Here is a 14826-nt window from a genome sequence, read left to right on the forward strand (position 1 = left end):
TGCACTTGAGAAAAAGGTGAAATTCATTGTTTTGGGGTGAAATGTCCTATAGATATCAATTAAGTCTAACTGGTCCATTGTATCATTTAAAGTTTGTATTACCTTGATAATTTTCTGTTTAGTTGATCAGTCCATAGGTGTGAGTGTGATATTAAAGTCTCCCACTATTATTGTGTTATTGTTAATTTCCCCTTTCATACTTGTTGGCATTTGCCTTACATATTGGGTGCATATATATTTATAATTGTTATATCTTCTTCTTGGATTGATCCTTTGATCATTATGTAGTGTCCTTCTTTGTCTCTTTTCACAGCCTTTATTTCAAAGTCTGATATGAGTATTGCTGATATGAGTATCTGATATTATCTGATATAAGTATTGCTACTCCTGCTTTCTTTTGGTCTCCATTTGCATGAAATATCTTTTTCTAGCCCCCCACTTTCAGTCTGTATGTCCTTTATTTTGAGGTGAGTCTCTAGTAGACAGCATATATAGGGGTCTTGTTTTTGTATCCCTTCAGCCAGTCTTTGTCTTTTGGTTGGGGCATTCAAACCATTTACATTTAAGGTAATTGTTGATAAGCGTGATCCTGTTGCCATTTACTTTGTTGTTTTGGGTTCGAGTTTATATACCTTTTCTGTGTTTCCTGTCTAGAGAAGATCCTTTAGTATTTGTTGAAGAGCTGATTTGGTGGTGCTGAATTCTCTCAGCTTTTGCTTGTCTGTAAAGCTTTTGAATTCTCCTTCATATTTGAATGAGATCTTTGCTGGGTATAGTAATCCAGGTTGTAGGTTTTTCTCTTTCATCACTTTAAGTATGTCCGACCATTTCCTTCTGGCCTGAAGAGTTTCTATTGATAGATCAGCTGTTATCCTTATGGGAATCCCCTCGTGTGTTATTTGTTGTTTTTCCCTTGTTGCTTTTAATATTTGTTCTTTGTGTTTGATCTTTGTTAGTTTGATTAATATGTGTCTTGGGGTGTTTCACTTTGGGTTTATCATGTTTGGGACTCTCTGGGTTTCTTGGGGGGGGGGGGTGACTATTTCCTTCCCCATTTTAGGGAAGCTTTCAACTATTATCTTCTCAAGTATTTTCTCATGGCCTTTCGTTTTGTCTTCTTCTTTTGGGACTCCTATGATTCAAATGTTGGGGCATTTGACATTGTCCCAGAGGTCTCTGAGATTGTCTTCATTCCTTTCTTTCTTTTTTTTTCCCTCTCTGCTTCATTTATTTCCTCCATTCTATCTTCTTCCTCACTTATCCTATCTTCAGCCTCTGTTATTCTACTGTTGGTTCACTGCAGAGTGATCTCATTTATTGCATTATTCATCATTGATTGACTCTTTTTAATTTCTTCTAGGTCCTTGTTAAACATTTCTTGCATCTTCTCAATCCTTGTCTCCAGGTTATTTATCTGTAACTCCATTTTGTTTTTAAGATTTTGGATCACTTTTAGTATCATTATTCTGAATTCTTTTTCAGGTAGACTCCCTATCGCCTCCTCTTTTGCTTGGTTTGGTGGGCATTTATCATGTTCCTTTACCTGCTGAGTATTTCTCTGCCTTTTCATCTTGTTTAGATTGCTGTGTTTAGGGTGGCCTTTCTGTATTTTGGCAGTTTGTGGTTCCTCTTTATTGTGGAGGTTCCTCCTGTGGGTTGGGTTGGATGGGTGGCTTGTCAAGGTTTCCTGGTTAGGGAAGCTTGTGTCAATGTTCTGGTGGGTGGATCTGGATTTATTCTCTCTGGAGTGCAGTGAAGTGTCCAGTAGTGAGTTTTGATATGTCTATGGGTTTGGTTTGACTTTGGGCAGCCTGTATATTAAAGCTCAGGGCTATGTTCCTGTGTTGCTGGAGAATTTGTGTGGTATGTCTTGCTCTGGAACTTGTTGGCTCTTGAGTGGAGCTTGGTTTCAGTGTAGGAGTGGAGGCTTTTGGATGAGCTTTTATCTATTAATGTTCCCTGGATTCAGGAGTTCTCTTGTTGTTCTCCAGTTTTGGACTTAAGCCTCCTGCCTCTGGTTTTCACTCTTATTCTTACAGTAGCCTCCAGACTTCTTCATCCATACAGCACCAATGATAAAACATCTAGGTTAATGGAGAAAAGATTCTCCACAATGAGGGACACCCAGAAAGCTTAGCTGAGTTACACAGAGAAGAGAAGAGGGAGGTGGGAGATAGAGGTGACCAGTTGGAGAATAGGGGGAATCAGAAGGGGAGAGAGCAAGCTAGCCAGTAATGAAACCCCTATGTGCTCTCCACAGCCTGGAACACCCAGAGAGAGGCTCATGGAGTTACACAGAGAAGAGAAGAGGGAGGAAGGAGATAGAGGTGATCCTGAGGAGAAGGGGGGGGAGGGTCAAAAGGAGAGAGACAGATCAGCCAGTAATCAGTTCCCTAAGTGTTCTCCACAGCCCAGAATACCCAAAGAGATTCACAGAGTTGAGTAGAGAAGTGAAGGTGGAGGGAGGAGACAGAGGTGACCTAGGGGAGAAAAAGGAGAGTCAAAAGGGAGAGAGGGCAATCAAACCAGTAATCACTGTCCTAAGTAAAAATGGGTACTGAAGATTGGATTCTAAAAGGTACAAAATAGATAGCAAATATCAAAAAGCAAAGATTAAAAATTGAGTCCAGATTAGACTCTCAAAAGTACAATATTAAAAAAGCAAAACAAAATCACAAAAATTATAAAAATAATATGAAGTTTGCTTTAAAAATAGGGTCTTTTTTTTTTTTTTGCAAGGTAATAGTAGGTTATAAAAATGAAAATTAAAGGAGTAAGAGAACTTAAAAATAAAAGAAAATAAAAAAAATTAAAAATGATAATAGTAAATTATATGTAGGAATTTCTTTTGGAACTGTTGTGGGCAGTGTGGGGTCAGTTCAGTTTCAGATAGTTCCTTGTTCCAGCTTATACTTCTCAAGATCTACAGGCCCCTTCCAATGTAATCGGTGCTAACTACAAGGTTTTAATCTGTTGCACTTGTCACTTTCAAAGTGGTTCCCTCTGTTTACTTTGGCTTCTTCTGTTTGCAAGTCTCTTCAGTGTCTAATTTTCACCCTGAAACAAGGGGGCGAAGGTGGTCACTTATTTAGGCTCCCTTGTTCAGTCATGCTGTGGGGAGAGAGGAACACTGCAAACAAATATCACTGGTGTGTGTGGGGAGTGCTCACAGCGTTTTGGCCACACTGGGTTTGTCCCCACTCATGGAGTGTGTGCTTTCATAGTCTACACTGCTCAGGCTCCAGGTTGCTCTGCAGGGGAACTGTCTAAAGCGGGCCCTGGGTTGCATGTACTTCCCAGGTCTAAGCTGCTCAGGTTCAGGTTCTCGGGTACTCCACAAAGGCACAGACTCGGCTGGGCCTGTGATTTGTGCCCTTCCCAGGTCCAAGCAGCTCAGATGACCAGGTGTTTGGTGAGCACACACTCCCCAGATGCAGGGCATCTTATCACCTCTCCCATCCCAGCCACTCAGTTTCCTGGGTGTGCAGTGGGAGCACCGTCTCAGGTGTGCCCTGTGTCTCTTCTGGGGAGCTGAACTCTGGTTGAGACCTTTCTGACGGATTTCAACTGTCCAGGATCCCAGGAAGACTTGGCCAGCAACTAGGAGCCTGCTCACAGTTTGGTAGAGGATGCCATCTCTGGGGCCGAGATTGCCCCTTTCCGACTCTGGCTGTTGTCCTCCTGCCTCTCTGCCTCCAGCGGGGGATGGGCCGGTCTGCTGCTGGCTAGCTCTCCTCTGGTATTCACTCAGTCCTTTGTTCTGTGAGCAGGCCGGCAGTGCCTAAGGTTAGGGCTTTTTGCGGGAATGTTCTCTCTCTCTCTCTCTCTCTCTCTCTCTCTCTCTCTAGCTATCCCTCAGTTTGAGTTGCTATCTCACATTAGCTCCCTCAGATTGCCCTCAGGGCATTCATGCCTGGTCTTTACCCTAAGCAATGCAGCGCGTGCCTCCCTGTTCAGCCCCCGCTTTCTGGTAGTGGATATGAGCATCTGGGCTACTTCTCCGCTGGGAGTTGCCGTTAGGCATGTAATCTGTGGGTTTTATTTATTTTTCCACCTGGTTATGTTGTCCTCTGAGATTCCAAGACTCCCCACAGACCCGCTGGTGAGAGGGTTTCCTGGTGTTTGGAACTTCTCCTCTTTTACGACTCCCTCCCAGGACTGGTCTCCATCCCTCACTCTTTTGTCTCTCTTTTTATTTTTTATATTTTGTCCTACCTCCTTTCAAAGACAATGGACTGCCTTTCTGGGTGCCTGGTGTCCTCTACAAGTGTTCATAAGTTGTTTCGTGGAGTTTTCTCAGTGTTCAAATATTCTTTTGATGAATTTGTGGGGGAGAAAGTGGTATCCCTGTCCTATCTCTCTTTCTTTTATAATCTACTTTATGTCAAGGGTATGCTTGGATCTGATTTTTGTCTTCAGTATGAATAAGATAATGTATTCTTGGTAGGAGATACTGGCTGACCTTCCTTTGCAAGATAAATTTCAGGGTTTTCAATCAAGGAAAGATGAGTCCCACTCTTCAAGACCAGAGGGAACACCTCATGTGACACAATGATCTTTCTTTGAGTTTGGAATTCAGGTTAATTGCAGTCATCAGAAATTTTCTCAGATATTTCCATTCCAGTTCTAAGCCTCATATATATATTTTTTTTCAATGTTCTAACTTCAAATAAGAAGTCTACTCTGGATATGAATTTTGCTGACCTTTAGCACAATGAAGGCATGTTTCACATTTTTAACCTTAGAATAAATATGCTTGTTCTTAAATATGTTAAGATTTTCATCACCAAAAGCTGTAACCACTTCACCCACTGGTGTATGATTTTTTTCATGTCTTTCATACTTGTGCTTGGTTCTCCAGATTGTCACTAATGCTGCAATTGAATTGTGCTCAAGCTACATAATTCCCTCAATTTCTGATTATAAAACAATACTAATTTTAAAACATATTTGATTAATTGATTCATTACAAACTATGATATTTATAAAGATATATTTTTATGTGGATAAATATAACATTTCATACTTGAAATCAGTGCATTGAATGTGATTTTTCTGTGAAGAACAAAGAGGTGTTAAAAGTTACTAGCATACTGCTGTTATACAGAATCTGTATATTTAACATATTCTATGGTTTTGCTAACAATCACTTTCAAGCCTATTAGGTTGTAGATGTTAAGAATCATTCAATGTTCCTTTTACAAACTAGGATTTTACTATATTTAATAGTCTAAATATAGTAACCTATAGTTCTAACATATTTATTAAAAATATTACCAGTGAATCTTAGATTAATGATGTATAATTCAGTATTTATAGCTGTAATCAAATTGAATCTGTATTTAATTTGATATAGTCACTTTTGTTATGTCAGTACCTATCTCTATGACTGTTCATCTTAAGAATTGCATGATTTTCCTATGATAACTTTATAAAATTTATATCTTAATTTTATAGCCATAATTATTTTTTATTTATACTTGCCATTCTGTATTGTCATAGCATATTTATCAACAAAATTTTATTATCCAGCTTCAAAATTTACTTTTAGTCACCAATTTCGTTATATATCATTTACACAGAAAGATAGTACTGTTGTTGCCCCCAAAGATGTGTCCTTCCTTAAGAACCTCAATAATAACATGGAATTATGACATGTTTAGACAGTGGACCTCTTCGAAGTTTCATCAATTTTCCTACCATTTCACTATCTTCTTACCCTCAATTTGTGATGTCCCAAAACTCTTAGATTGCTTTCTTTTTATTTTTATCCTCCAGGTAAAGGTGTTCCATCCACTTCTAATCAGGTAATACAATCATTGTTACATTTGTCTGATAAATGCAAAATACAGACAACTTCATACAAACTTGCTTGTAGATCTTCCGTAACATGCAATTTCTGAATGGATTTATCAAAGATTTTCATAGTTTAAATATTAGTCCTGGTAATTATAATGCAAAAATAGAAAGAAATAAAAAAATAAAAATATTTTAACAAATTTAAGTGACTGGTAAGTTTGTATTGTTTTCTCAAGCCTACCAAAGTCTAATATTTTTATTTTCAAAGCTACTATAACAAAAGTAAATCAAATTCACAACTACAATCTGACCACCATTAAACATATATTATTTTTTAGCTTTCTACCTCCCCTTTTAATCTTTATGTCCAGGACTTAGCTTTTATGTTTATAAACATGGTGGATATCAATCAACAGATAAAAAAACACTTATTCTTTTTAATATTATATTGCAAACATTTTATTGATTTAATTAGCAGTATTTTAATTTTTCTTTCATGGCCCATACAATTGAAAATGTATTTAGATTCTCAATTACATTAATTAAATTTTATCCTATGAAGAATTGCTATGCAATTTGATTAATTACTTATAGACCTGTGATTGATTGTTGCATATATTATACCTCAGTATGTGTGACATAAAGTATACAACTACTTTTCTTTAGATGTTCAGGGAGATAACAGTGTCTTGTTATTCTCTTTTATTATTTGTAGTGAAATGAAAACAGAATTAGTGGTAGTTTGAAGCACAGGATATGTTGCTAAAATGAAGTCTTTAAGACATCAGGGCTTGGAGAGAGGGCCTTGAATACCTGAGGTGCAAGATCATCATTAGACAAGAAGAAAGGAGGGGGGGTGGAGTATAGAGTTTAAATCTGATGATTGATTCTAGATTCTTGACTTCTTTTTTCTTTGTATTTGCAGGAAAATGAGAATGTCAGTGGTTGTGAAGAAGTATGTTACTCTGTCATTAATCACAGTCCCTATCGGAGACCCTCCCTGAACTCCAACGATGATGGTTATGAGAATGTCACAAAGAGAGTGAGACCATTAAGGGAAGGGCCAGAAACAGAATATGCCCTTCTCAGGACACCTTGCACTATTAGGTCTTCTTCCTGTACAGCTGAGAATGATTACGAAATTGTGCTTCCTCAATAGAATACTCCTGCCTCATCAGTTTCCAGCAATAAAAATGACCAAATGGTGACCTCCAGGGGAGTCTTTCTCTGTCAGCAGTACAGCAACTTTTACTTCTGGACAGATTTTATAAATGATATTCTTTCACTGTACCACATTAAGAAACTGAAATATCTCATCGACGTGGTTTGGGTAAAGCCATATAAGTTGATATAATGATATAGAGTATTCGACCTCTTTTTCTTTGTAAGGTTTGAGGATGTGGAAATTGTAGGGGGGTCCTCCCTAGATAAACATCTACACATATGTGACTTAGAATATCCAACTCCAATTCTACTTTCCAAATTTCAGAGGCCAGCATTCACAGTCCTAACTATCTATTTCATTTTTGAGGTGTAAGCTACTTAATAAATTCTTAACATAATAAGACCAGTGACCAGAACCTTTGCTAACTGAATATTTACTTCAATTTTGCCTTTTCTGCATACTGGAGATTTTGCATGTAAATTTGTGGTAGCAGTTTAAGAATTAACAGGGTTTGATATTGGCCTTTCTAAGAGGAAAAGCTGAGAGTGCAATTTAAAAAAAGGAATGAGGTGTAGTAGCCCAGTGTCTTTCTGATAGTCAATCAGATAAATTTGTTCAAAGTTTACTAAAAACTTAGAGCATACTTGTACTTACAGTTTTGTTCACAATATACTAGTTAATTTAAATACTAGTTATTTTTAACAAAGAAGGAAGAATAGTGTCTGGTTTTAAAATTTAGGCAAATTAGTAAACAACCCATTTATTTTTACTTTCATTTTCAAGGAGAGTCTAAACAACTTGCCAACTTCCCATTGAGGACATAAAGGACATAACTGAAAAAACATCAATAATTAGTTTTTATATAGCTACAATATACTGACCTTTTAGGTTACTGGCAAGGATAAATCAACAGATAGATGTCAGCTAACTTTCTGATTTTTCATATTTTTTCATTAAAATGACAATGTGCTGTAGGAAGGAATCTGGTTTCTAGTTATTAGTTTAATACTAGACTTAATCTAAAATAATGTCTGTCATTCTTCTATGCACATTAATTTCTAACAAAAGGTAAACTGAGACACTTCTCTACACTGGAGCTCTTTTACTGCCTCCTCTATAGAACTACCTGGAAGAGAGTGGGTAGACAGAGAAAATGGACAAATTTTACAGAATGCAATAGCTCATGTCAAAATATAACTTACCTTATTTATTAGGAATGATCTCATATAATAGAAGATACAGATAATTACCATTTATTGAGCATTTGCTGGGTTCTAGTTGTGTAACTTATTGGTTTTATACAAATTTTGACTCCCTATTCTTGGTAAATTCTTGTGTTCCTTTGAAGTGATTTCAATGTGTGGAAGGAGAACTTAACAGAAATCTTATAATTCTGGAAAAGTCACCCTGTCAGAAATATGTAGAAATATTGTAGAAATCAGTCACCTTTCAGAAATGACAAAACTGTTTTTTATTGTAGAAATCAGTCAGCTTTGGGAAATGACAAAATTGTTTTACCTTGTAGAAATCAGTCAACTTTAGGAAATGACAAAATTATTTTTTCTCTGTATGCTTTTGTAGTTATTTTTCACATGTAATAAATACTATATTCAAGATAATGACTTATTTTAATATGCTTAATAATATGAAATTATAGGACAAGGGGCAGTCAATAGGTCAATGAATATTACTGTTTAGTAAAAGAAATGTAGAAATCTAAAAGCATAGATGTGACCTGGTTGTAAACCATACCCTATTTCTTGTGGAGATTCAGTATTTGTGTTTAATGTATAATCTGTCTTTCGTTCAGCATAATGAATGTTTCACCTTGTATTAGTAGTTGACATTTTTATTAGTATATTACTGAATGAATAACTCATAATTTTTAATCTAATTATTTGCTGATGGATATGTGAGGCATTTACAGTTTTGACATTATAAATAAAGCAGCTATACATTTACTTGAGTACTCAGATGTATTGGTTTGCTAGGGTCGCCAATATATCACAGTCTAGGTAGCTTCAATAACAAAATTTTATTTTTTCACAATTCTGGAGGCTGCAAAGTTCAAGATCAAATTGTAAGCCAGAGGTTTTCTGTTTTTTCAAGACCTGTTTTATGCCTCTTTCCTAGTTTCTGATGACTTATTGGCAATCTTTGGGATTTGAAGACTTATCAGTAAGACCTTTATGTCTCAAGAATAGGAAATAAATTTTACTAAAATTCAGTGATTTTCTATGTATGTTAGAGAAATATCTAGGTGTCTAGTGGTATGGGGATGTTGAGATATTATTTCTGAGGTAAATAATAAATGGTTGCATCTGGCTACTACTGTAAACAAAAAAGAGATCCAATGCCTGTGGAATTTTGAAGACACAATATTTGTGGATTTTGCTAATAACATACTCTTTATTTGGATTTGCAGCTCTTGTCTGTTTATGGAGTGACCTGAAAAGTTGCTAGTTTTTAGTGGGGCCCAAGACAAGTGACAGTTCTGCATCACGTCCAGGCTACTCTCCAAGTGCTCTGCCACTTGGACCTTATGATTCAGGAGATCCAGCGCTGCTTGAAGAGTCAGTGGCACATAAGGAAATTGTCTGGAGCTTTGGAAAGTTCCTATAGGTAAATCACAGGGAAGGCCCTTAAAATTTTGGATCCATCCTCCAAAGATTACTACTATCTTTTTCAGAAATAGCTCTGAGACTAAAGGTTTAATCATGGGTCACCAAGTTGCCTTGCAATTTGAGTTGCCTATCATCAACTGTGTCATTTGACTAAGCCATAGAATCGGGCACACATGATAACATTCCATCATATATACCACTGGAAGTGGTAGATAAGACTTTCGGCCAAGCAAGCTCTGAAGGCACAAATAGGTTACATGAAGAAGTGGCCCAAATGCCCGTGGTTCCCATTCCTGCTATAGCACTTTCTTTCTCCCAACCTGTACCTACTGCGCCATGAGGAGTTTTCCACAATCAGCTAACAGGAAGAAACACTCCTCTGCTTTACAGATGGTTTTGCACCTACACAGGTATTACACCTAAATGGAAAGCTCTTGCTCTACTGTTCTTTCTGGAACATAGCTGAAGAACAGTGCTGAAGGGAAATTCTCCTCCCTGGGCAGAACTTCAAGAAGTGCACCTGGTAATTCACTTTTCTTGGCAGAAAAAATGGCCAGGTGTGCAACTGTATACAGATTCATTTGCTAGGGCCAGAGGCTTAGTGAATGGTCAGATATTTGGAAGGAACATGATTGGAAAATTGGTAAAGAGGCCTGGGGAAAAGTGGTTAGACCTCTCTTAACATGTTAAAAATATGAAGATATTTGTGTCCTATGATAATGCTCACCAAAGTGTGACCTTAGCAGAGAAAGATTTTAATAATCAAATGGATGGGATAACCTGTCAGCCTGTAGATAACTGTCAGCCTGTTTCCCCAAACCTATCATTGCTCAGTGGGCTTATGAACAAACTGATCGTAGTGGCAGGGATAAGCTTTATGTTTGGGCTCAGCAACATGAACTTATACTCACCAAGGACTACCTTGTTATGGTCACTGCTGATGGGCCAAGTGTCAGCTGCAGAGTCCAACACTGAATCCCTGATGTAACACTATTCCTGTGCTGATCAGACAGGTACCTGGCTGTTGTCATTCAGTAGCTAAGTCCTGGCGACTCTTTATGACCCCATGGACTACAGCATGCCAGGCTCCTCTGCCATTAACTATCTTCTGCTGTTTATAAACACTCACTATTAGAGTTTGCACAAACTCATGCTCAATTGATTTGATGATGGTATCTGACCATCTCATCCTCTAACACACCATTCTCTTTTTGCTTTCAATCTTTCCCAACATCAGGGTGTTTTGTATTACTCCCATTAAGGAAGGACATTATTTTTGTTTTTAATGAAATAGGCACTTTTTCTGGATGAGGTTTTCACTCCTTGACTGCAATACTTCTGCCAAATGCACCAGTAGTAGTACCAACAGTGGAATGCCTTATCCACTGTTACGTTACTCTTCTACAAGAGCATTGCTTCTGATCAATGAACTTACTACACAGAGAAAGAAGCATGGTGATGGGCCCATAATTATGAAAATCATTGATCCTACCATGTTCTCCTGAAGCAGAGGGTTTGACAGAACAGGGCAATGATAATTTGAAGACTCAGTTATAGCACCAGTTCTTTTGCAAAATGTTGCTTGGTTGAGGCCAGGTTCTCCTTGGCTGTGTACGCTCTCAATCAGTGGCCAGTACGTGGTGCTATTTCACAGGTCCAGCAATCAAAGGGTGAACACGGGAGGGGCGCCACTCACTATTACTTCTAGTGACACATTAGCCAAATTTTTGCTTTTCGTCCTCAGAAACTTATGCTCTGCTTGCCTAGAGATCTTACTTCCAAAAGGAGAAGTATGTAGACCAGGAGAAACAATAATGAACCAGAAGTTAAGACTGCCACCTAGCCATTGTGGGCTCATACCACCTGATCAACAAACAAAAGGAAATTATTTTCCTGGTTGGGGTAATTGATATGAACAACCAAAGGGAAATAAATTGGACTGGTCGTCTACAACAGAGAGAAGGAAGAGTATGTCTGGAATCGAGGGTATCCCTTAAGGTTTTCTTAATGCTACCATGTCGTATGACTAAGGTCAATGGGAAATTACAACAACCTAATTCAGGGAGGTCTACTAATGTCCCTGACACTTCAGGAATGGCTTGGATCACCCCACAAGGTAAAAAACCCACAACTATCCAAGCCACTTGCTGAGGGCACAGGAAATATTCAATGTGTAAAGAAAGATGATAATTTTCCAGCTACAACCATGTGACCAATTACAGAAATGAGGATTGTAATTGTTATGAGTATTTCTTTTATGTTGCTATGCATGTGTTTGTTTATGAATTATATCATATATATATTCACACACACACATATATATATATAAACCTGTAAATGTACAGTATATAAACATTTTACATATTACATATACATGTACATTTATATTAAGCAAATGTCTTTAAATCTTTCCTCTCATTTTCTTATCATGAAACATAAAATGTATTGACTTTCCTTATATATACATACATACACATATATACATATACATTTTAACTTTATATCGTAGTATTTAAGATACAGAATATCAAAAAGAAGAGTGAATCTCATCCAAGGACTTTGCATTTTTTTTTGCAGAGAAGATTAGTATACCTCTGGGTATACAAAAGATAAGCAGAGGGGCTTCCCTGGTGCCTCAGTGGTAAAGAATCCACCTGCCAATGCAGGAGACATGGGTTCAACCCCTGATCTAGGAAAATCCCACATGCTGTGGAGTCGCTTAATCTGTGTGGAGCAACTAAGCCTGTGCGCCACAACTATTGACCCTGTGCTCGAGAGCCCAGGAGCCACAACTCCTGAGCTCACATGCCACTGCTAAAGCCCACGCCCTAGAGCCTGTGCGCCTCCACAAGAGAAGTCTGCAACGAGAAACCTGCATACCATAACTAGAGACTAGCTCTGCTCACCGCAGCCAAAGAAAAGCCCATGCAGCAACAAAGACCCAGCACAGCCAAAAGTAAATAAATAAATAAAATTTTAGAAAAAGATAAGGAAAGGTATAATTTTGTTCTTTCTCTTTTCTTTTTTTAACTAATTTCTCAATTTGTGTCATTCACAAATGATATTTCATCCTTTCTTCTCTAAAGTAAACATTTAAGATCATAAATTTAAAAGTACTGTTTAAGCTGTATTCTACATATCTTAAAACACATTTCGACAACTGTTCAGTTTTTAATATTTTCTGTTTTTGCTAATTTTGGATTGTAAGTTATTTAAAAGCATATTCTCGATTTCTAGTATCAGTTTTTTTTCTTTTTTCTTTTTGTTAATATTTTCTAATTATTGTTGTAGGTGAAGGATGTCTATATAATACTAGTTCTCTGAAATCTGTCAAAAATTGTTTCATGATACAGTAAGTGGAAAAGTTTTGAAACTATATCATAGTGAGCTAAAAAAATAATGTAACTTTGGTTCCATTTTGTATATACTGATTAGATATAACCAGCTAATCATGTGGTTTAAATAACCTATCTTCATTTTTTTTCCTTTAAATGTGATAATTATTGAGAAAAAAATGTGTTTAAAATATCCTACTATGGTGGTAAATTTGTCAGTTTCCTTTCATTCTATACCATATTTAGTTATATATTTTGAAAGACGTTATTAACTTCATGCAAAGTTTAGAATTGGTACCTCTCCTTGTTATACTCTTATATATCCTCTTTACTTAAGTTTTATTTTTTCTAATATTAATAAAGCCATATCGGTTTTGTTTTGATTATTATTTGCATGACTCAATTATCTTTTTCTATCCTTTTTCCTCTCAACTTTTCCATGTCCTTATATGTTAGATACCTCTTTTAAATAGCTTAGCTTATAGCTAAATATTGTTTTTCTAGTCTAGTCAGCCTTTGACACTTTCTTATTTATTTATTTAAATTGAGATATAACATTGTATTAGTTTTAGGTATAAAACTAATAATGATTTAATATATGTATATATAGTTAACATTGTACACATCATAAGTACACATTGTTTTTTCATGATAAGAACTATTAAGATTTACTCTCTTAGCAACTTCTAAAGATACAATACAGTATTGTTAACTATAGTCACCATGCTGCTTTTACACCCCCAGACCTATTTGTCTTTTAACTGGCATTTTGTACATTTTAGGCACTTTCACCCATTCCACCCTGTTATTTTTTTATTTGCAGATTTAGTACTGTTTAAGAAGATGTGTATGGATGCCACATAAGCAAAGGGTGGACTTCAACTTGTCTAGGCTGCTCAAGCAACCATCTAGATGTTGTGATTTTTTTTTTTTTTTAGATGTGATAATCATTTAAGTGGGTAAATTTTTAGTAAAGTACATAACCTTTTACAGGCTTCCCTTGTGGCTTGGCTGGTACAGAATCTGCCTGCAATGTGGGAGACCTGGGTTCAATCCCTGGGTTGGGAAGATACCCTGGAGAAGGGAAAGGCTACCTACTCCAGTATACTGGCCTGGAGAATTCCATGGACAGTCCGGACAGTCCATGGGGTCGCAAAGAGTCGCACACGACTGAGCAACTTTCACTCACATCACTTAACCTTTTATAATGTTGTGTGGGCCTCATCCAATCAACTAAAAGCCTTAATTAAAACAGACTGATTTAAACCAAGAAAGAAAAAATTCCTTCTAAGACTGCAACATAGAAGTCTAGCATAAATCTCCAGACTCCTGTCCTACAGAATTCAGATTCAAGATGCAGCTTCAATTCTTACCTGAATTTTCAGCTGTCAGGCCCACTTAGAAATTTCAGGCTCATCAATCATTACTTTTGTGTGAGAAAATTCTTTCTCTGTCTCTCTATGGACAGATAGACAGATAGATAGGTAGATAGATACAGATAAAGATATATTTTTTGTATTGGTCTGTCTCTGTGGAAAACTCTGCCTAGTAATCATTATCTGTTCATCAATGTATCTTAGGCATTTGAGCTTTAAAAATAAATCTCAGAGGCTTCCTTGATGGTCCAGTGGTTAAGAATCCACCTTGCAATGCAGGGAACACGGGTTTCATCCCTGGTCGAGGAACTTGGATCCCACACACTGCATAGCAACTAAGTTTGTCTGCCATAACTAGACAATCTGTGCAGTGATGAAATGAAGTTCATGTGAAAGGAATTCACAGCTGCTGAACAACCATGAGAAAACCTATCGAAAAAAGATACCCCACATCCAAAGACAAAGAGGAAGCCAGAATGAATCAGTAAAAGGGGTGTGGTTATAATAAAATCAAATCCCACACCCAG

General features: G+C 37.0%; 1 protein-coding gene across 1 annotated transcript in view; it reads left to right on the forward strand.

Moving 5' to 3' along the window:
- Window positions 1–9138, forward strand: part of GCSAML (germinal center associated signaling and motility like) — a 48461-nt gene extending 39323 nt beyond the window's left edge. Inside the window, exons 4-5 of the mRNA XM_065934876.1 lie at window positions 5779–5807; window positions 6725–9138. Coding sequence (XP_065790948.1) covers window positions 5779–5807; window positions 6725–6958 — 263 coding nt within the window. The 3' untranslated portion in view covers window positions 6959–9138. The remainder of the gene's footprint in view (window positions 1–5778; window positions 5808–6724) is intronic.
- The last annotated feature ends 5688 nt before the right edge of the window (window positions 9139–14826 follow it).

This window comes from Muntiacus reevesi, chromosome 1 (genome assembly GCF_963930625.1).
Source record: "Muntiacus reevesi chromosome 1, mMunRee1.1, whole genome shotgun sequence".
Lineage (NCBI taxonomy): Eukaryota > Metazoa > Chordata > Mammalia > Artiodactyla > Cervidae > Muntiacus > Muntiacus reevesi.